The following is a 23,990-nucleotide window of genomic DNA, read 5'->3' on the forward strand; positions in this document are numbered from 1 at the left end:
AGTGTTTTATACAGGAGGAAAATGACCCAAGCCCAGAACTCAGACTTCCACATACACATAATTTCAGTTCTTCACCAGGGCTCACAAAGGGAAGAGATTCATTAAACAGACTCTTATACTAGATCCATTTATGCTGCATGGAATCCTTCAGTAAAATGCTGCCTCTGGATTTATTTTTCACACTAATCTCAATTTTCCCACAGTGGATTTTCTTCAAGTGGGACATATGTATATAAAAGAATACACGAGGTTTCATACCAAGCACTTCAAAATGTTCCACTAACAGGAATAAGAAACTGTTTTTAAAATGTTAATTGTAGGGCTTCCCTGGTGGCGCAGTGGTTGAGAGTCCGCCTGCCGATGCAGGGGATGCGGGTTCGTGCCCCGGTCTGGGAAGATCCCACGTGCCGCGGAGCGGCTGGGTCCGTAAGCCATGGCCGCTGAGCCTGCGCGTCCGGAGCCTGTGCTCCGCAACGGGAGAGGCCACAGCAGTGAGAGGCCCGCGTACCGCAAAAAAGAAAAAAAAAAAAAAATGTTAATTGTAGAGACTTCCCTTGTGGTGCAGTGGTTGAGAATCCACCTGACAATGAAGGCGACACGGGTTCGAACCCTGGTCCGGGAAGATCCCACATGCTCTGGAGCAACTGGGCCCGTGTGACACCACTGCTGAGCCTGTGCTCTAGAGCCTGTGAGCCACAGCTACTGAGCCAGCATGCCACAACTGCTGAAGCCCACGCTCCGTGACAAGAGAAGCCACCGTGGTGAGAGGCCCCCGCTCACCGCACTAGAGAAAGCCCGCACTCAGCAGCAAAGACACAACACAGCCAAAAATAAAAATAAATAAAACAAATAAATTTATTTTTTTTAAATGTTAGAGTTTTTTTTTTTTTTTGTGGTACGCGGGCCTCTAACTGCTGTGGCCTCTCCCGTTGCGGAGCACAGGCTCCAGACGCACAGGCTCAGCGGCCATGGCTCACGGGCCCAGCCGCTCCGCGGGATGTGGGATCCTCCCGGACCGGGGCACGAACCTGTGTCCCCTGCATCGGCAGGCGGACTCCCAACCACTGCGCCACCAGGGAAGCCCTAAAAAAATGTTAATTGTAAAATCCCTTTTTCTATAAAAAAATAATAGGGTAATCCCTGTGATTTTCTATTTACATATATTATACTATACTTATATTAGTCGGTATTATGAGCTATCTACATATTTAGCCCCTTTATCCTCTTCATCTTACCTTTACTAATAGCATAATCCTGCATGCTGATCCAAAGGCTTCGAGCCGGCTCTTTTGAACAACCCAATGCCAAGTCTACGTAGATAGCAATTTCAGGCCGCAATTTGTAATCAAAAGGCTTCTGTTCTTCATTTCCGGAAAGAGCTACTTCTAATAGGCAACTCATACATTTATCTAAAAAAAAAAAAAATTACACAAGTTATCGATTTCAAGCTTTGTAAATTTTGGTGCTACAAATAAAAGCTTACCATATTTACTTAATGCATATGAAATGATACATTTCAAACCATTTTAAGTAGATGCTACAAAGGTAAAGTCCTTTAATGCTTCTCAATTGGGCATAGTATCACCCCTTTCTTTATGTGACTAAATGTAACATTCCAGGGAGGAGTTCTGGCATTTTGGTAGGCAGGGCCCTACATGTGCAGCACAGTCTTGTGTAAAAAGAACTTTCTTGCTCAAAGCGGATTGATATCCTTGTTGAGAAACATGGGACCACTGGGAAAGAGACTAGCCAAGATTTTTCTTTTCTTTTTGTAGACTTAAGGGAAAATAATCACTTCAGTATGATTTAAGGGAGATCAAAGATATTGATACTTGAACAATTTCTCAACTGATATTTACATTTGTTCAGGTGGTTCCTAACTTTCCAATGGGACATCTGGCATTAAGAATTCATTTTCCATTTAAAAAACAAAACACTTCTCTAAATGACAGGTTCCTGGGCTAATACCCAAAGTCAATTTAACCCACAATATAACTAAATTATCATTTATTTACAATTTTACAGACAAGAGCCTCTTCCTAATATATGCAAGTATTTTTTTTAGAAGCTACTGCTTATCTTTGTTTTTTATTATTATCATTTATTTTTGGCTGTGTTGGGTCTTCATTGCTGCACACGGGCTTTCTCTAGTTGCGGTGAGTGGGGGCTACTCTTCGTTGCGGTGCACCGGCTTCTCGTTGTGGTGGCTTGTTGCAGAGCATGGGCTCTAGGCGCATGGGCTTCAGGAGTTGTAGCATGCAGGCTCAGTAGTTGTGGCTTATGGGCTCTAGAACACAGGCTCAGTAGTTGTAGCACACGGGCTTAGTTGCTCCGTGGCATGTGGGATCTTCCTGGACCAGGGCTCAAACCCGTGTCCCCTGCATTGGCAGGCAGATTCTTAACCACTGTGGGAAGTCCAATATACGCAAGTATTTAAACATAAAATGTAACATTTTAATAGTTTCATAATTTTATAATTTAAAAAGTGAAAACTAACATTAAAACTGAAATTGATTATATTCACACCAAAGGCCAGTTGAGTGAAGTACACATAACAGAAATATGAGGAAGGTAGAGATAAAGATACTTTTGTCCTCAGGAGGACATTTGGGACTATCACAGAGCTAAACACTGATAGCACTGGAACTACCTTTATGATGTTAAATACCCCTTGAAAAAAAACATGATTTTACTTTTTTTGATACAAACATTCCTAAGTACCAGTCTAGCATTCATCAGCCATGGCCGGAATCACTTTCTGGTTCATAAATGAAACAATGAATATACACTCCTATTTGGAAAAGGAAGAAAATCTTCAACATCTCTCACTCCCACCCTCCAACCCTCCAACCCCAAAGCAGAAATCTCCATGATTTTTGTCATGGTTTCTACTTTTGTTTCTCCTCTGGAGATTCTCTTAGATCGAGATTTCTCTTAGATTTTGCTTCTTGGACACTCTCTGAGTCTCTTTCTCTTATCAGAGAAATAATAAATTTAAAATCTAGGGACTTCCCTGGTGGTCCAGTGGGTAAGACTCTGAGCTCCCAATGCCAGGGGCCCGGGTTTGATCCCTGGTCAGGGAACTAGATCCCACATGCCGCAACTAAGAAGTCCGCATGCTACAACGAAGATCCCATGTGCTGCAACTAAGACCTGGCACAGCCAAAATAAATAAATATTTCTTAAAAATAAATAAATAAAATCTAATAAGACCATATGGGCTATCTAATCTAACTCATTATTTTAAGGATTGAAATTAGAGGTTCAGAGAGATTAAAGGACCAATCCTAGATAAAACAACTACATCATCTATTCAGGAACTGGAGAAATCCTCATGTTCAGACAGTCTGAGAGCGAGCCTACCATCAAAGTAGACAAATGGAAGATGAGGCAGGAAAGGAAACCCCAAAGGTACCATAAATGGGGAGGAAAAAAATAAGGAATCACACAAGGTAACATCAGCTTGAAAGGAGGACAGGCTGGGAGGAGAAGGGATTGGCCCTCACAACTGAGAGGTGTTTATGACCTGAGCCCTCATAAGTCATGGTCAGTAACCTTCTATGAAGCAGTTTCATAACCTCCAAGCCTCAGAACACAAGTAATTAAGCATTTTCCCATTTTTATGAGTTAGATGACTTGCTCAAAATGAGTGATAAATAAAAACAGAGTAGAACCAGACCTACATTTCCCTAGTTCAGGGGCTCTTTTCACTATACGATGCTGCAGGACTTAACTGTTTTTCTGAGGGCTCCAAGTTACAGTCTTGGATCCCCTACCCTGCACATGTTGCATTTGTTTTCTATCAGTTCTCTATTCAGCAAACCCAGAATAAGAGAAATCTCCAAAGGAGGTACAAACAGAAGCACGTATTCTAAATGCTGCAGAGAAGCACATTACCTAACTGAGGGGTATCCATTTCTACACCATCACTAAAAAGTGGTGTTTTCATCCAATATGCAGTGTCCTGTTCCTCTGGAGACACAGGCGAACCCTGAAGCATGCCACCAAGACACTGCCCAATAAGAAGAGCAATTGTTCTTTCCAGATCAACAAGCCACACCCAGGACTGGGCTGGCTGAGGTAATGGCACACCAGCAGGATCAATCAGTTCTGGCCCTCCTGAAAACAAAATCATTAGTAATTTATCTGGTGTTGAAGATTCTCAAGCTTTTTCATTTATATTGCACTGCACCAAGACACTGAAGCAAAATAATTTTATAATGAAAACATAGATTATAACACTTTCTGTATATATTCTCTTTAGTAGGCTAATTTAAAATACATTCAGATAAGTTTGCCATCAAATAAAAATCTGCTTTGTAAAGTTACTGATTTTGAGATAAACAGTGAAACAGTACATGGCAGAATTATCTCCCGTTGATTCTATTCCTACTTTTCACTATCCAGATCAAATTTCAACCTTAAGAGTGAGTAACTGAGGTAGCTCATCCCTCCAAAATCAAAACATGAGTTGATCTAGTAAAATGACACTTAGTATTGTTCAATGCTTTTAAGGCCTGAATTCAGATCTGTCCTATACTAAGATCCAGATCCATGCTTTCTTATTGTACATTTGTTTTTAAAAGTTCTTCACTTAAAAAAAAAAAAAAACTACAGCTAGCCATGAAGATAAGAAGAGATATCAATGAAATCATAAAAGAAAAACACAAGAAATCATCCAATTCAAAAACTGGGTATTTGAAAACACTAATAAAATGGACAAACCTGTAATAAAATTAATCCAGAAAATAAAGATGGCATAAATTTTAAAATTAAAAATACAAAAAGAGGATATAACCACAGATACACTAGAGATTTTTAAAAACTATGTGTGAACATTATGATCTTTGTGTCAATAAATTTGAAAACCAACAAAATGACATTTTCTGAAAAAATATCAATTTCTGAAATGGATTTGAGAAGAAACAAAAAGCTGTAAGAGAACAATAACCACTAAAAAAAGAAAATTAATAGCCAAAAACCTTTCTATAAAAAAAACACTAGGGCCAGATAGTTTTTTTTTTTTTTGCGGTACGCGGGCCTCTCACTGTTGTGGCCTTTCCCGTTGCGGAGCACAGGCTCCGGACGCGCAGGCTCAGCGGCCATGGCTCACGGGCCCAGCCGCTCCGCGGCATGTGGGATCTTCCCGGACCGAGGCATGAACCCGTGTCCCCTGCATCGGCAGGCGGACTCTCAACCACTGCGCCACCAGGGAAGCCCAGGCCAGATAGTTTTTATAAACTCTTATAAACCTTCAAGAAGAGATAACTCCTAAATTACACACATTATTTCAGAGAAAAGGGAAAAAAAGGAAGATTCCAAACTGATGTTATGAGGTTAGTATAATTGTGGTCGTAAAAGTGACACAAGAATAGCATGATAAAGGAAAATCATGGGAAAAAATCAGTTATGAACACAGATGCAAAAATCCAAAATAAAATGACACCTTCCTCGCCTAATACAAATAGAGTAAGTCTTAGCAAATTCTGAGATGCTTTAGAAAAACAAGAGTAAACCTGGAATGGCTCCATATAAAGCCTAATCAATATCCTGATACAGCTGTAACCTTAACACTTGACTTCATCTAAATCCAGTTGTCACAGAACAATGGGATATAAGATGGGCCCTCAAAGTATTCTGTCCAATCCCAATCTCTCCAGGAGAAGGAACCAAGGCTTCAAATAAGTGATTTGCCCAAGATCATACAGCCAATAGAGCCAATACTAAAATCTAAATCTTTTTATGCCTTAGACCAGGATTCTTTCCATAAAACATGTGACCTCATTTAAACTTGAAAGGTTTTTAAGATTTCAGTAATGAAACTCCTTTGATAGCCTTAGGATAGACAGACTTCAATGGAAAAATACATTGATGCTTTCTAGACATGATATTTTAAGATATATTCAATGGAATAAAAATCATCAACATTTTATAAATTAAGAGTGAATTCACATATTACATCTAAAATCAAAATGCTATTTCCTATAAAGTACCTAAAAAGAAAAACACAGAAAGATAGGTTTCCAATTTCCATCTTTTACATTCAGTTATCTACATATCCAACCAAAATACAAAATATTTTACTGTCGAATAGAGATTTAAAACTAAAAACGTTTGCATTTAAGAAATAAAACAAATCAGTTCATTGATTGTAAAACGTGTCATTATGCTGTTGACTGATTTATGAAACAACGCCTCCTATCACCCACTGTAAGATGTATCCAAATTAAGCCATGTCAAAATTTGAAGAAAAGCATGTCTTGGAATCAATGAAATATATTTCAAGCCTGATGATCGGATAAAGACTTTATTCATGACACTTATATATAAGGAACTTTCTTAAATTTTCCCATCTCAGTTGCCCACTTCACACTATAAGCTCTTAGACAGTAACAACTTTATCTTCTGAGTACATTAAACAACCAAGTGTCAGATACGATTTACCTGATGCAAGCAAGAGAAACAACTTTTCTCAAGAGCATTATTTGCTCCTTTATTATCTTTACTTACCATGAAGAGGCCACTGTAACTCTTGGTCTTCTAAAAGAGTGGCCGCTGGCAGGAGTCTATTAAGGCAATCAAGAGGTGGCAACAAGTCGAGGAGGTAACTCAATAAAGGCCGAGCCACCGACACTGGGAGTAACAGTAGGGAGTTAACAATCTGGCAGAGCATACTGCCTGCAGCTGAGACGTATATCACATCTATGAAGGGTAAGAAATTTAACAGGCATCAATTGTTTCAAACAAACTTAAAAAGAAAAACCTAATAAATACTATTTTTGCCTAGAACTCTTTGTTGAATTATTATATAACTCTCTGGTAGCTAGGGTTGGGTTAGTATTTACTCACTTTCAGAAAGTGTCACCAACAGACACTTTATGGGAAAGCACAAATATCCTTGTGCCAACAAATTCAAAGGATTATAGCTGCTTCCCTTAAAATGCATTACGAATTTCTCATTCACAAATTTATTCTCATTTTCAGATTTACTCAAGAAATATTTATTGAACACATACAACATATCAGGCACTATTATAGGTGAAAGGTGTACAGCTGTGAACAAAGAACTAAAAATTCCTGCCCTCATGGTGCTTACATTCTACTGTAGGAAGTCTTTTATGTTTTTTAAACCAAATTTACTTTTTTTAAATTAAAATCACCTCAAAACATCTGGTTTTTTTAATTATCTGTATTGGTTTTTAATCAATTCTGTGTCAATATTTTATTGTATTTGGGGGCAAGAAGACTATTCAGAGATGAGCTCAATTTGAACAAATTAAATTTTAAACGCCTGTGGAACAACAAAATGCAACTGTCTAGTAAGCAATGGTTTTAGTTTCTCAGTTTATTTATTTCTTTGTTCAGTGAGGAAACTTCAAAAATAAGTTGCTTTTGGACAGACTTACCAAATTTTACCTATCTTTGGAATAATCAAGAAAAGGCACCTAGTAGGTAACTAGAGAAAAGCTCTTGTGTAAAAAAGGAGTTCTCAGCTAGATGCATATATGGCAGTCAACATACACATGGCGGTTAAAGACAACAGGACCAGATAAGATCATTCTCAGAGAAAAGAGGGTTGAGGGCAAAATTCAGAAGATCCTAAACATTAAAGGGCATGCCCCAAAAAGAGGAGCTTACAGGAACAGACTGAAAAAGAGTGGGCAAAGAGAGATGTGTAAATACAGGATTGTGGCTACACACAAGACCAGAGAAAAGAAAGCATTTCAAGACAGAGATGGTAAATGCTAAAGAAAAGTAAAGAAATAGATGAAAATCTCACTTTATGCCATTTAATATTAACCTTTTTGAGTATATATCATCTAATTCCTTTAAATTAGACCTCTGTCACACCAATTAGTGTCTTTTAAGATTAATTAGATCAATCACTGTTGCCATCACCCCAAAACCAAGATCAAAGGGATCTTCGATAACAAAGGAGATTCAACGTCATTCCTATTCCACTCAGAGGTTTCCGGCCCTCTTAAAGCTTTGGAAAGGCCAAGAACTCTTGCTTTACAACCACTGATTAAATATGAAACCCAGTACCAAACACACCTCTTAATTTTTCTCCAACGCTGCCATTCCAAGGACTTTCTTTGAGCAAATTTGCAGAACGTGAATAAATATCTGTGGCATGAGGCAACAAGAGCTGAAGATGTTTATGAAGCAATGCCACACTGCTTGAGTTCTGAGGAAAAAAGTTCCTAAATTACTACTTTGGAAGATTCAAGGTAGAAAAATATCAAGGCTTACCCAAATATCTGAGTTTCAAGGTCCCTGAGAAAAGACCATAAAAGGCAAAGAATCACATACCTCACTAATGTTATTGATATGGCAAAATGCCAGCAGCTGTTTCTGCAGTGAACATAGTAGTTCATGAAGATGAGCAGGCTGACTGTTCTCTGAAGACGATGTTCCAAGTAGAAATTTATCACTATTCTTTTCTAGCTCCCCAAATGCTTGATCCTAAAATGATACATAAATTAAGATTATATTTGAAGTGTTTAAAAGTGAAATTAATGTCCTACCATAAATGATTCTGATTTAAGAAGCCACTGTCTCCTTTCTCCCATTATTAATCTTTAAATCTTTGCTATGCTGTCATTAGCTATAAGGTGGTAAGACTTATCAAGCAATCTCAATTTGTTTTTCCATTAAAAAGTTTCACCACAAAAACTTTTGTGGTTTCACCACAAAAACTTTGAAAATGCGGAAAACAAGAAAAAGGAAAACAATACCCAAAGACAACACATTTCAACATTTTAATACTATTGCTTTCCTGACCTCCTATGTAAAGGTTTTGTTTTCACATATTTGAATTTCTAAGAACACAATTCTTAGAAATTAAATTTATTTCTGATTATAAAAGAAGTAAGTGGCCTAAAGAAACATGACAACTAAATACAATGTATGATCCTGGATTTGGGGGGCAGGGGGAGGGTGCCATAAAGGACATTACTGGGATAACTGTAGAAATTTGAGTATGGACTCTGTATTATACAATGGTTCTGTGTCAACGTTAAATTTCCTGAATTCAATAATTGTTCTGTTGTTATGTAAGAGAATGTCCTTATTCTTAAGAAATATAAGTGCTTAGGAACAGCCAGTATGACATCTGCAGTTTACTCTCAAATGATGGATGGAAGAAAGGAAACAAGGAAAGGCAAATTTGGCTGAAGCGTACAGGAGAGTTCTTTGAAAGTTTCCTGTAATTCTTGTGGGAGTTTTAAGTTATTTCAAGTTAAAAATATTTTTTTAAAACAGAAATAGTGTAACATATTTAGAAAATACCAAAACTGTATTTTAAAAAACTTTAGGGCTTCCCTGGTGGCGCAGTGGTTGAGAGTCCGCCTGCCAATGCAGGGGACACGGGTTCGTGCCCCAGTCCGGGAGGATCCCACATGCCACAGAGCGGCTGAGCCCGTGGGCCATGGCCGCTGGGCCTGTGCGTCCAAAGCCTGTGCTCCGCGGCAGGAGAGGCCACAACCGTGAGAGGCCCGCGTACCGTAAAAAAAAAAAAAACAAAAAACTTTAAATCACCATTTAGTCAACCACCGTATCTAATATTTTTTGTGTATTTCTTTCCTGATTTTTTTTGTGCCTTTTCCTTTTTTTCATAATACTGCATATTCTATTTTTAGTCTTCTCTTTTCTAACAGATCCACAGATATTTTACATGTTTTCATAAGCCATGTGTACATAAAATTTGAGACATAATATTCCACTGAGTATATATATCATAATGTACTTAAACCATTCCCCAACTTTTAGATATTTCAGTTGTTTCCAACTTTTCTTTTTTATAATAATGATGTGATGAACATCTTTATGCATAAAATATGGTCTTTGTTTATAAATATGCAAGAGAGAGTCACAGAACATTTTAAGGCCTTTCCTATATAAGCACCTTTATAAGCAGCCAAATTAGCACTGCTAGAGACTGAATGAATGTTTGTGTCCCTTCAAAATTCTTATGTTGAACCCAATGTGGTTGTATTTGAAGGTGGGGCCTCTGGGAGGTGATGAGGTCATGAGGGCAGAACTCTCGTGAATGGGATTAGTGACCTTACAAAAGAGACAACAGAGAGTTCCCTTGTGTGAGGACACAGCAAGACGACGGCTGTCTATGAATCAAGAAGCAGGCACCACCAAATCTGCTGCCTCCTTGATCTTGGACTTTCCGTCTCCATAACTGTGAGAAATAAATCTGTGTTGTAGATAAGCCGGCCCACTCTGTGGTATTCTATTACAGCAACCCAAACAGACTAAGACCAGCACCATTATTTTAAAATCTTAGAACATGACAAATTTGGTTAAATTACGTCAGAAAGAAACAAAAATTTATGATTTTCAGCCTAAAAGCAGTTAGTATTTTATTTCCATTTCCATATAATATACACATCTACCTCAGCCCTACTGGCATAAAAAAGGCACTACTTTAATACAACTTAGGGAAAAAATTTCAGTTAATACCAAATGGATACACTGTAACATTGTTCCCATTCCATTTGCAGCCAAACATCAGCTCAAATTTACATCCGTAAATCTGAAAGAAAATAATTCTATAGGAACAACTGTCACTGACTTAGTCAACAACCTTTTAAGTTGGGCAGAACAGAACACTAAGACTTGTACAGAAGAAAAAGAATATACAGACCTGACCCTGAAGAGCAGGAGAGACAATATGAAATGATACACAAACTATTCAAAGTTAAGTCACATAATACACTTTGACTCTAAAAACTGATGAGAGGTATGCAGTTATAATTACATGGTTAGAAAAGGTTATTTGAGCAAGGCTTCCAAGAACAGTCAAGTGTTAAAGAAGTCATAGATTGGTAGACAAGAAGAGAGAGGAGGAAACAGGTGTGCCACGCATGAGTTCAGATGAGTGTGGTGTGTAAGCCAAATGATGAAGGGTCTCAAAAAGCTCTGATTTAATAAAATGAGGTTATTTAATACAACAAGGTTATTCTAGCAGTAGGATGCTGAGAGGAGACCAGCAACAGTGACAACAGCTATAACACTGCTATTACCATTAGGTCATGATGGCATGGATTAGAACCCATAAAAATGGAAAGAAAAAAAGTGACGGATCTAAGAAACACCAGGAAGGAAGAACTAAGGGCATCCTAATACAGAGAAGGCTATACTGTCCATTGTCTTCTCTCCTATTGACCAGCTATTTTTAATAATTTAATAAAATAATAATTTTAATTAATTGACCAGCATATTTTTAAATAATTTAAACCACATTGTTTAATTATAAGATTACATTTCCTCATTCTTCTTCTCTTGCAAAATGTTGTTGAATATTTTTACCTGTTTATTCTTGTACATTAATATCAGAAAAAAATTGGTAAAATTCCAAAACAAATCTCTTTGGAACTCTCAACTACAAGTCATTTGGCACCCACAATATTTCAGAAGATCTTACATATCTCTCCCCTTTCAGGGAGTGGAGTTTAGTTTTACTTATTTCATAAGCGTTTAAATGTCAAAATACCTTGACCTGAAGTGATCCCTACCCCCTCCAAAAACAAAACAAAACAAAACAAAACCAACCCAAGTTTTATTTATTTATTCTTTTTAACGACAAAAAAAGAGCAACTTACCGTATAAAATCCTAAATTTCTTAAGAGAGTCTTCATCAAAATTTCAGCCAGATGGGTGTCTGGATGGCAGCTCTGAGTGCCATAAGGTTGATCCGACAGGTTTCCATAGCCAGTACATACAGAAGAGAGGTCAGCAGCATCGGAGGGTGAGCTATAGCCAAGTAAGGAGGCTACATGGGTATGATCTTGCAAACTTGTTAGAATAATATCCAGTTGCATTCTCTAAAGAAAAATATTTCCATCGATGAAATAGGAACAAATAATAATTAGCTTAAAATGCACTAGAAAAGTAAAAAAAGGATCCCGTGGTGGGGCGGGCGGAATATATACTAATGATGCTAACTAATTCACTTAATATCCTAATGAACAATAATCTTTTAGGAAGTCTATAATTTTTTAAAAAGCTATCCCACTAATACCTTTTGAGAAATTGCAACTTACAGTGTTTTATTACATCCTTTACTACCTGAAACTCTTAAGCTAAAATGGCACACTCTACATAATGATTTTAGCACTATAAGTAAGAGGAGTAGGCAATGTCAACAGATAAATTACACTATACATTCTTCTACAGAACTACCAATGAAACTATTTATTCTAATGTTTAAAATAAATCACTTGAAATCTAAACTAATACCAAATACTCATTGGAAAGCATCTGTGGCTATTATACTGCCAGATTTTTCCCTCAAATCTGTAACTCGACACTTGATTGTTCTACTTGGTTGAACAAAATGTACTTATTTTAACGTACATAAGATGATAAAAATGGAAAGAAGCAGCATACTCATATCATCAAGTACTTTTTCACAACAGTCATCTTCTTTTACTTTTTATGTAAGCTATTTCAAAGTTCTGGGCATGGAACCAACAGCAGCACATGCCCTTGATTTCAACTCAGAATACTACAAATAAACTAAAAGATCTCTGGTTTGATAGTGTGAGCAACACTTGAAAAATTAGACATAATTTTAATAATTAGCCCCAAATCATTTAATAAGTTATCACTTGCTTCACTTTCATTAAAAATCTGGGAACTCTTCCAGCAAAAAACATTAAATACTAGGATTTACCAGACTCATCAAGTTAAGTATTATTCCCTGAACACATGGCAATCGATTAGCTTTATTTCCCTCTCAGTCTATCTTTTTTTTTTTTTTTTTTTTTTGGTAATATAGTACTGGTTTACTTAGATACCATGCAAAGGCTCACCTGTCCTTTAGATAAGCTTTCCCATCTATCAGGTCCTTGGGGTAAAAGAGAATGAAGTAATTCCATACGTTCTCGTAATGGAGGTAACAGCATGGTTGCTCCCACTGACAGAGTTTCAATTACCACCTAATATAAAAAAGAAAAGCAGATTTATTTGGCCTGGTTCTTATCTTTTTAATAGAAAAACATAAAAATAAATCCACTGACTATTAAGAGCAAAGAAGTCTAAAGAAGGTGGATCATGGAAGTCTAAAGAAGGAGGTATATGAATAAAAGAAAGCATGCCAAGTCCTTCTTTAGATGTCTTTAAGAAGACTCAGAAGGACTTCCCTGGTGATCCGGTTGTAAAGAATCTGCCTTACAATGCAGGGGACGTGGTTCGATCCCTGGTCAGGGAACTAAGATCCCCCATGCTGCAGGGCAACTAAGCCCACGTGCCACAACTACTGAGCTCATGTGCCTCAACTAGAGAGCCTGTGTGCTGCAAACTACAGAGCCTACATGTTCTGGAACCTGCACGCCACAACTACAGAGCCCATGTGCCCTGAAGCCTGCACACCACAACTAGAGAGAAGCCTGTGTGCTGCAACGAGGAGCCCATGTGCCGCAGTGAAAGATCCCGCATACCTCAACGAAGATTCTGTGTGCTGCAACTAAGACCTGACACAGACAAAAATAAAATAAATAAATAATAAATCCTTTAAAAAAATTCATGCATAAAATTTTTTTTTAAAAAAGAAGACTTAGAATATATATCTTGGGGATTTCCCTGGCAGTCCAGTGGTTAAGACTTTGCCTTCCAATGCAGGGGGTGCGGGTTTGATCCCTGGTCGGGGATCTAAGATCCTACATGCCTCACGGCCAAAAAACCAAAACATAAAACAGAAGCAATACTGTAACAAATTCAATAAAGACTTAAAAAAAAAAAAGAATACATATTTTGGATTTGCCACTAAGTAACTAGTCATTATGCAATAAATATTTAGTGTTGAGTCTATAGTGCTGAGCCTGGTAAAGCTGTTTACAAAGTGCTGGGGATGTAGAAATGAACAAGACAGATAAAAGCCCTGCTTTCATAAGCATACAGTCTAGTAGGAAAAAGAGATTCTGAGTAAGTAATTCTACGTGTGAAAGGAGTCACGCGGACAAAGTAAAAAGAAATGCAAACTTGAGTGAGCAGCCATACATAAAGGCAATTAACATGGTCTATGGGTTCATCATGGAGGTCTCCCTGAGGATTGGGCCTTTAGGTTAAAAACTGAAAAATGAGCAGGCCTTGGCCAAACAAAGGTCCAGGTATCAGAAACAGCATAAAAAGTAGCTGTATTATCGTAGGCCCCGTAACTTCTCTGGGTCATAGCTTCCTTACCACTAAAATAAGGATGCTGAATTAGAAAAAAAGAAACACTCAATGATTAAGAAAAGAGCTCTTATAAGTTAAAAATATGACATAAAAACCTCAACAGGGGGGTTAGAATATAAAAATTAAATTTCATAAGGTAGAGGGGAGAAAAGATGGAAAACAGGAAAGAAAACATAAGAAAATTAAGAGGACTGGGGACTTTCATGATGGCGCAGTGCTTAAGAATCCGCCTGCCAATGCAGGGGACATGGGTTCAAGCCCTGGTCCGGGAAGATCCCACATGCCGCGGAGCAACTAAGCCCATGCGCCACAACTACTGAAGTCCACACTCTAGAGCCTGAGAGCCACAGCTACTGAAGCCTGCGTGCCTAGAGCCCAGTGCTTCGCAACAAGAGAACCCACCGTAATGTGAAGCCCACGCACCGCAAAGAAGAGCAGCCCCCGCTCACCGCAACTAGAGAAAGCCCACACGCAGCAACGAAGACCCAACGCAGCCAAAAATAAATAAATTAATTTTTTAAAAATTAGACATTAAAAAAAATCAGACACAGAGGACTGGTCCAGGAGATCTATTATCCCAATAATGAGTTCCAGAGACAGAGAGAAAACACAGAAAATAAGGAGAAAATAACAATACACTTCAAGCTAATTTCTTAACACTGAAGGCTATGAGTTTCCAAATTAAGAGTCTACCCCAATATACACGAAAATGGATAAAATCAGACCCACATCAGTTCATATCGTTTTAAAATATGAAAACAGAGAGGACAAGTAGAACTTGCTACAGAATCCAGAGAGAAAAAGATTTCCATAAAAGGATCAAAAATTTGAATAGTGTTGATTTTCTGAGTAACAACCTGAAAGCTAGAAGATGACTTCACAATTCTTATGAGAAAATATTTACAATTTAGAATACTATGCCTCAACTATTCATGAAGATATTCAATTCTCAAACTATTTAAGTGTGAGTATATTTTCAAAGAGTATATTTTCTACCTACCCTCTCTCAGAAGTTACTGATGTATGCAGAAATCCAGCAGACACCACCTTAACCAAGTGATCAAGGTCAAAATCTCCAGTAATAAGACACATCAGTATCATGAACCACATGATATGATGTACTGAGGGTACATCATTTCTGTGGTATTCTTGCCAAAGACACATAACCTCAGTCCAATCATGAAAAATAACAGAGATATTCAATAAAATAACTGACCAGTATCCATAAAGTGTCCAATTAAATGTAATATGGGATCCTGAATAGGATCCTGCAAAAGAACAAGGACATTAGCAAAAAACTGATAAAATTTCTAATAAGGTGTTTAGTTTAATTAATAGTATTAAACCAATGTTGATTTCTTGGTTTTGATAATTGTACTGTAATTATACAAGACATCAGCATTAGGGGAAGCTGGTTGAGACATATGTGAAAACTCTATTACTTATGCAACTTTTCCTTAAGTCTACAACTGCTTCAAAATAAAGTGTCAAAAAAGGAAGAAACACACAAAAAAAACAGCAGCAGCACTGATTGCTGCAAACAGATACATTACCGGAAGTTTCAGGGATAAAGAAAGAGGAACAGAAAGAGCCCTGTACACATCCTGAGAGAATCCACCTCCAAAGGATTCTCCTAAGGAGTAGCTACAAAGAACACTCAAGGAATGAATAAACAATTATAAAAATAGTTTTTTTTAAAGTTTACTTCCGTTATTTTAGTCCAATACTTTTCAACCTTTCAAAAATATTATACTACCGGGGCTTCCCTTGTGGCGCAGTGGTTGAGAGTCTGCCTGCCAATGCAGGGGATCTGGGAGGATCTCACATGCCGTGGAGCGGCTGGGCCCGTGAGTCGTGGCCGCTGAGCCTGCGTGTCCGGAGCCTGTGCTCCGCAACGGGAGAGGCCACAACAGTGAGAGGCCCGCGTACCACAAAAAAAAAAAAAAAAAAAATATTGTACTACCTTGTTCCTGGTAAAATGTAATCCTCAAAGTTCCCATTCACCACCAGGTTAATATTCCTTCTACCTACATCCCAGGGATATGTCCCTCTAGTTGGAAAATCACTGTATCTTTTTTGCTTTTTTTTTTAATTGACACATCATAAAATTTACCTTTTGAAAGCAGAAAATTCAGTGGGTTTTAGCATATTCACAGAGTTGTGCAACCATCACCACTAACTAATTTTAGGACATTTTCATCACCCCGAAAAGAAACCTGTGCCCATTAGCAGTCATTTCCCATCTCTCCCTCCCCCAAAACCCCTGACAGCCAATTAATCTACTTTGTGTCTCTATGGATTTACCTACTCTGCACATTTCATATATATGGAATCATACAGTATGTGACCTTTTGTGTCTGGCTTCTTTCACTTAGCATAATGTTTACAAGGTTCATTCATGTTGTAGCTTGTACAGCAGTACTTCATCCCTCTTATGGCTGAATAATATTACATTGTATGGACATACCACATTTTGTTCATCCCTTCACCAGCTGACAGACATTTGTTTGTTTCCACTTTTTGGCTACAATGAATAATACTGTTATGAACATTCATGTATAAGTTTTTGTGTGGACATATGTTTTATATTCTCTTGGATATAGACCTAGGTGTGGAACTGCTGCAGTATGTGGTAACTCTATGTTTAACTATGTACAGAACTACCTGTTTTCCAAAGTGGCTGTACCATTTTACATTCCCATTAGCAATGCATGAGGGTTCCAATTTCTCTACATCTTCACCAATGCTTGCTATTACCAGTCTTTTTGATTATAGCCATTTAGTGGGCGTGAAGCAGTATCTCACTGTGATTTTAATTTGCATTTCCTTTATGCCCAATGATGAACATTTTTTCATGTGCTTAGTGGCCTTATGTCTATCTTCTTTGGAGATATGTCTACTCAGATTCTTCACTCATTTTCTGATTGGGTTATTTGTCTTTTTTATTGTTGAACTGTAAGGATCCTTTATACATTCCATAAACTAGAATCTTATGAGACATATGATTTACAAATATTTCTCCCATTCTGTGAGTTGTATTTTCATTTTCTTGATAATGTCCTTTGAAGCAAAAATGTTTTTAATTTTTTTTTTTTTTAAACAAAGACTACTAGCAGCATTGGGAAGTGCTCTTTCAAAGCTGCTAAGTAGGCACAAACTTCTTATTTCGGATCAATGTCATGTCTTCAACTTAAGTGTACTCTTCTTTGGTCTTGTTGGTTGTTTCAAGGTTTGTTCCTTGCCTGATCTGAACTTGAGCAGCAGTTTCAAGTGCAAATACAGTCTGTTCTGTTACTCTTCATACCCAACAGCTCAGCGCCCCCTCTCCAGCACCACCATAAAAATGTTTTTAATTTTGATGGAGTCTAATTTATCTTTTTTCTTTGGTTGCTTGTGCTTTGGGTATCATATCTAAGAAACCACTGCTTAATCCAAAGTCATAAAAATGACAGACGAGCAAAAATTTAATATATACAAATAACAAAAGATTATTCAGCCTTAAAAAGGAAGGAAATTCTGACATATGCTACTTACCATGGATAAACGTTGACAACATTATGCTAAGTGAAATAAGCCAGTGACAAAAAGACAGTGTATGATTCCACTTGTACGACATACTTAGAGTATCAAAATCATAGAGAAAGAAAGAATGGTTGTTGCTAGAGGCTGAAGGGAGGAGAGAATAGGGAGTTATTATTTAATGGGTACAGAATTTCAATTTTGTATGATGAAAAGAGTTATGGAGATAAATGGTGGTAATGGTTGTACAATAGTATAAATGTATTTAATACCACTGAACTACACATTTAAAAATGGTTAAGATGGCAACTTTTATGTTATGTGAATTTTACCACAATAAAAATAAAATAAAATTGGGTCTTTGTGCTCAGAAATTCATCTTCTGGTAGAAAAGACAGACACAGTTGTAAGTAGACAATTACAAAACAATGTGATGTGATGAGAACATACATGAGAGAAACCAAACCTGGCAGGAGAGCAGGGAATGAAAGGTTTCTCAGAGGCGACATCTGACCTTTGTCTTAAAGGACAAGTTCACCAAAAAATTTACTCCCACCAAGAAAACAGGAGTAACGGAAAGAACATCCAATTGAAGTTTTCCAATACATAGCTGAATTTGTGAGCTACAACCTCAGGGAGAGATGTGGCTGAGCTACAGATTTACAAGTCCTATACTCTTACCTCTTGGATTTCATCTGGGACAGTTGAGTCCATCAGTCTGAAGAGTAAATTTCGAAGCGGACCTCCCTGTCTCCCAAGAATGCTGGTAGCTACCCCTCCCGCAAGCGCAAGAGCAAGGTGATTTGAAAGCAGCTTCAGGCACAGCTTGAGGAAATTGTGGTGTTCCCTGAAACCAAATAAACTGCTATGAACTTCTGGAATATAAAAGAGCACATGCTATCTAGTTTGGATAACATTTTTTTCTCTTTAAAATTTTTCTCAAATTATGACTAACAGTAAGTTTAAAAACACGATTCATGACATTATGGATAAATTTTTCTAAAGGTTATTATCAGTAAGTACCTAGGTTTAGCTCTCTTTTTAGATTATAAAGAAGTTTCATATAATTGAGGGATAAAGTGAATAACTCAAAATTCAAAATGAGTAATTAACAGATGTGTGTGCACATGTGCGCACACACACAAATACACATATATATAACATACCTTGATGAAGGGAAAGGTAGCGGGGGAATCTCACTGTTTATTTTATCACAGTATCTCTCAAGAAATGAACGAAGGTGCGAGAAGGTACTCTCTTCAAGATCTACACAATAAGGTCGGTGCCAGGCGACAACTTGTCTAGAAGGAAGCACATGAAAATCATGAAAAATCCTTAACATGAAATTTTCACACATGATCAAAAGCAAAAATTAAACCATTATTAAAGTTGAAAGATGTTAACAAGATATACAGAAGACCTTTCTGATTATAAAGGTGATAAAACCCTTCATTTAAAAAATGCAACTGAGGAAAACCAAGAATTTGCTATCTCTAGAATTCTTCAAGAAGAAAATACATAACCACTACTTATTTTGCAAGGTCTGGCTATTCATTCACCTGAAGTCAGAGGGCTGAGCCACATGATCTACTATAGACCCTTCTGGTTCTTAGGGCCTATAAGATGTATAGTTCATATTAAGAAAAATAGCCTGACTCTGTAAAGTGATATACTGAAATCTACTAAAAGAAAACCTCTTGAAAACTCTTGTGAAAAGTTTCAAGATCTTGGGAACCAATTTTCTACATATAAGGTGAGAAGTTGCAGATTTAATACTAACAGCAAATTATTTATATTCAATTTATTATATTTTCGGTTTTGTTTTGGAGGGTAATTACCTATAAATGTTTTAAATTGGTTAGAATGATATAATAAACCCCATCTGAATCAAAGGTCTAGAATACAAATATAATACCTTCTAAGTTATTAATTAGCCCATATACATCTGAAAATAGCTGAAATAACCTCAAATTTCTTAAAATTCAATCTTCAAATATTGGCTAAAAATTACCTACCTGATTATCTAAATAAGATATGGTTATCACATTAGGAAAAAGCTAACTTTCTGCAAAAAGTAACTTCATTTAAAAGTATGGCCACTGCTTCTTTTCAAAAAAACAACCAGATAAAGGGCATGGAAGCTAATTAACTGTTAAAAAGCAATAAAGCCTAGCTCTGATTTTGATTATTTTAATTTAACTTCCTCTTGATACGTGGCCACAATATTTAAGACCAGTATCTGGAGACAGAGTAGGAATTCAAAATGTTTAAAAGACACTTAAATTAAGACAGTGTCTTAATATACGGTATAACTTCTTGCTTATGAAACATATCTAACCTCAACATTCAAATTGAAAGAAATCTAGATGGCATGTCTATGACACTAAAAAAATCAATACTAGGAATAGTCAGAGGGTATTTTATGAACAAAGTACAATTATTTCTGCTTTTATTAGTGTTTCTGCTGTTAATAAAACACAAGAAAATTTTTTAAATAAATTTATTTGTTTTATTTTTGGCTGCTTTGGGTCTTCGTTGCTGCACGCAGGCTTTCTCTAGTTGCAGCGCACGGGCTTCTCTTGTTGCGGAGCACGGGCTCTAGGCACGCGGGCTTCAGTAGCTGTGGCACGTGGGCTCTAGAGCTCAGGCTCAGTAGTTGTGGCGCACGGGCTTAGTTGCTCCGCGGCATGTGGGATCTTCCCAGACCAGGGCTCGAACCCGTGTCCCCTGCATTGGCAGGCGGATTCTTAACCACTGCGCCACCAGGGAAGCCCTAAAACACAAGAAATTTTAAACATGAGCACATTTACCTGTCCCTAGGAAGAGCAGTCCATGCCAGACTATGTGATGTTCCAGCGGAGATCTGTTGAATAGCTATGCCATCTAAGCCACTCACTTTCTTTGGTTTAGTAATAGGACCTGTGGAATTTCCTTGCCCACACTGCCCCATTGAGTTATTGCCCCAGGCATAAACTTCATTATCTAAAAACAAAACATAAAGAACAAAAGAAAAGCCAAATTTCAATGTAAAATATTTATGGAAGGTAATATTTAATACTATTTCTTTATTTTTTTTTTGTAGGTGATACCTGTTTCATTTATTTAAAACCTACAATATGCATTTCAAACACACCATGTTTTCAGATCCATTAATTTAAAACAGAATTATCAAATTGTCACAATGTGCCAGGCCTTTAGTTAGAGTCAGAGATATGAAGTGGAACAGGGCATGGTCCATATTCACCAGGAGCTCACAGCTTAGTGTGGAGACAGCCAAGTGCACTAATAATCAGAGTACAGTATGTCCCAGGCTGTTCCAATCAGGCTGGATCCAGGAAAGCTTTCTGTAGGCCATGAGCCCTGAACTGAACTAGTTTTCTTATTCATTCATTTATTCATCCATCCATCTGCTCATCCATCCAACCAATCATTCATTCACTTATTTTTAACTGCAGTAAAATACGCATAACATAAAACACATTTTAATCATTTTTAAGTGCACAATTCAGAGACATTAAATCCATTCACAGTGCTGTGCAAGCATCACTACTATCCATCTCCAGAAACTTCTCATCATCCCAAGCAGAAACCCTGTACCCATTAAGCAGTTATCTCCCCATCCCCGCTTCCTCCCAGTGCCTGTTAACCTCTACTCTGCTCTGTCTCTATGAACTTGCCTACTCTAGATACCTCATATAAGTGGAATCACATGATATTTGTTCTTTCATTTCACTCAGTGCAATGTCTTCAAGATTCATGCACGTTGTAGCACAGATCAGTATTTCATTCCTTTATAAGGCTGAATAATATTCCACTCTATGGATATACCCCCATTTTATTTATCCATTCGTCTTTTGGTGGAAACTTGAGTTGTTTCCACCCTCTGGTGAATAACACTGCTATGAACATTGGTGTACAATTATCTGTTTGAGCCTCTGTTTTCGGTTCTTTTCGGTATATACCCAGAGTGGAATTGCCAGATCATATGGTAATTCTATTTGAACTGAACTTGGAAGGCTGAGAATGACTGAGCAGGAGGAAGCAAACAAACTCTGTGGATGAATGACAAGGGAGGTCATGCTTCTGTGAGGTGACCCACCCATCACATAATCTCTCACTCCCCCTCCTCTCAAGGACCGTGCTGTGTGTCCTACCATGACGACAACCACCAAATTTGATTCCTGGTTTACCCAGAAGAGCAACACTATGGTATCCTTTATGATATGCACTCCTTTCCCATCGCCTTCCCCAGTTCCACCCAGCCCAGAACAACCTAGGTCTTTCCATGGGTTGGTAAGTACTCCTCTGCCTACCTCACTGTGTTGTTTTGAAAGAACTTGAAAAGGAATAGATACATGTATATGTATAACTGAATCACTTTGCTGTATACCTGAAACTAACACAACATTGCAAATCAACCACAGTCCAATATAAATTAAAAATTTTAAAAATCATAGCCAACTTGGTATGTTAAAAATAGGGAGAGGGCTTCCCTGGTGAGGCAGTGGTTGAGAGTCCGCCTGCCGATGCAGGGGACATGGGTCTGTGCCCCGGCCCGGGAAGATCCCACATGCCACGGAGCGGCTAGGCCCGTGAGCCATGGCCGCTGAGCCTGCACGTCCAGAGCCTGTGCTCCACAATGGGAGAGGCCACAACAGTGAGAGGCCCGCATAAGGCAAAAAAAAGCAAAGAAAAATGGGGAGAAAAAAAGGATGGTATGAACTTGAAAGTGCCTTTAAAACCTAATACTATTTCTTTAAAAACAAATGATCTTACCATGAGAAAGAGCCAAACAATGACTGTCTCCAATAGAAATATCAACTACTCTTGTGGCAGCCAGTTCTTCAATAAGCTTGGGTCTCAGTGCAGTAGCTTCTGAAGAACCACAACCTAGACAAGCACCACAGCCCCAAGCATAGACCTGAAACAAAGAGAAATACACTACACATAATATTCTGAGATGGTAGGTTAACAACTTACGTTGTTTAGAAAATAAATATAATCTATTAAATAAGAGTGTGGTTTGATACTAAATAATAACTTTTTGTTGTTACAGAAACTTTCAGTTCAAAGTTGAAATCTTTGAATCTATCTTATATAATCATTCAAAGTTGAATCTATCTTATATAATCATTCAAAGCAGAAGTTATTACCCCTCTCATAAAAAAGCAGCATGTGATTTTCAAGGAAGGTTTGTGATTTGCCAGTGGCTATACATCAAATAAGTGAGCATCTTTTGGCTTCAATTCATGGATTCCTACCACAAAACTCACAGTGAGAAAGATGTAAAAGAGAAGTTTTAAATTTTAAGACAGCAACCAGCATTGTAACAAATGACTAACGTAATTAAATACAAAATGATAAATAGTTTTGCGTTAGATCTTTTACGTCAAGGCATTCCGGTCTTTCAAAAATAATTAAATAATATGGTAATTTCAGCTTTGCTACTCATCTGCCATGTGAATGTCAGAAACATTTTTATACCACTGCCTGGCACATAATAGATTCCTACATGTGAAACAATGAGTGATCAGCTCACTTTTTCACTGTCATCGCTGATGGATTTAAGGAGCAAAATTATAGTCTATCACCATACCTGGACCCTCTCCATCACCAACAAACAAACAGAGGGAAGTCAAAATATGCATGTAGAAAATCACAAGTTTATAAAGGGATTATACAATTCTAAGTATCCTAAGACTGAGTAACCCTCTTTCAGAAACACCTAACTACCTAACCCTCTCAGATTATTTTCCATCTGGAAATGTTCTCCTTGCCCTCTCTTTTGATCACCTTCTTGCCTTCTTAGTTCATATCACTGGTTCCAGCAAGATCTATTCTCACTTTCCCCCACTATTCATGATTTTTAAAGGTTTAAACAGTGTTTAGTGCTAAAAGTTTTTTTAAAACCATCTTAATACAAAGAACATGGGGTTAACAGTAAGTTTATCTGGCTCACACACAGTCAGAAAACCTGGCTCCTTCTCAGATACTCAACTTCTTCAAACAGGAGAAAATATTTCATTTCAGTAGATTAACTTTAAAATGTATTTTTTAACTTCAAAATTTAAATACAATTATCACTTTTTAGTCATCTGGTCCTCTGAAATACTCTAAACCTTTTATGCTCATCCCTTAGTCCTACCTGCCCTGTTGATGTCAAAGCAAGTGAAGACTGACTTCCAGCACAAACTTTCCTAATGAACATTCCTTGTAAAGCTTCAATAACTTTAGGCTTATACACTCTGTTGGTATCACCATGGCCAAGTTTGCCTATAAAA

General features: G+C 37.5%; 1 protein-coding gene across 1 annotated transcript in view; it reads right to left on the reverse strand.

Annotated features, from left to right (window-relative positions):
* Window positions 1–23,990, reverse strand: part of HERC1 (HECT and RLD domain containing E3 ubiquitin protein ligase family member 1) — a 215,496-nt gene that overhangs the window by 124,897 nt on the left and 66,609 nt on the right. The window contains exons 8-19 of the mRNA XM_082852538.1: window positions 23,855–23,982; window positions 22,486–22,630; window positions 20,520–20,691; window positions 18,876–19,010; window positions 18,391–18,556; window positions 12,828–12,953; window positions 11,616–11,837; window positions 8,314–8,466; window positions 8,056–8,188; window positions 6,511–6,702; window positions 3,898–4,119; window positions 1,236–1,409 (exon numbers count right to left, since the gene is read on the reverse strand). Of these exons, the coding sequence (XP_082708664.1) occupies window positions 1,236–1,409; window positions 3,898–4,119; window positions 6,511–6,702; window positions 8,056–8,188; window positions 8,314–8,466; window positions 11,616–11,837; window positions 12,828–12,953; window positions 18,391–18,556; window positions 18,876–19,010; window positions 20,520–20,691; window positions 22,486–22,630; window positions 23,855–23,982 (1,968 nt within the window). The remainder of the gene's footprint in view (window positions 1–1,235; window positions 1,410–3,897; window positions 4,120–6,510; window positions 6,703–8,055; window positions 8,189–8,313; window positions 8,467–11,615; window positions 11,838–12,827; window positions 12,954–18,390; window positions 18,557–18,875; window positions 19,011–20,519; window positions 20,692–22,485; window positions 22,631–23,854; window positions 23,983–23,990) is intronic.

This window comes from Leucopleurus acutus (genome assembly GCF_964270905.1).
Source record: "Leucopleurus acutus genome assembly, chromosome: 1".
NCBI classification, from domain to species: domain Eukaryota; kingdom Metazoa; phylum Chordata; class Mammalia; order Artiodactyla; family Delphinidae; genus Leucopleurus; species Leucopleurus acutus.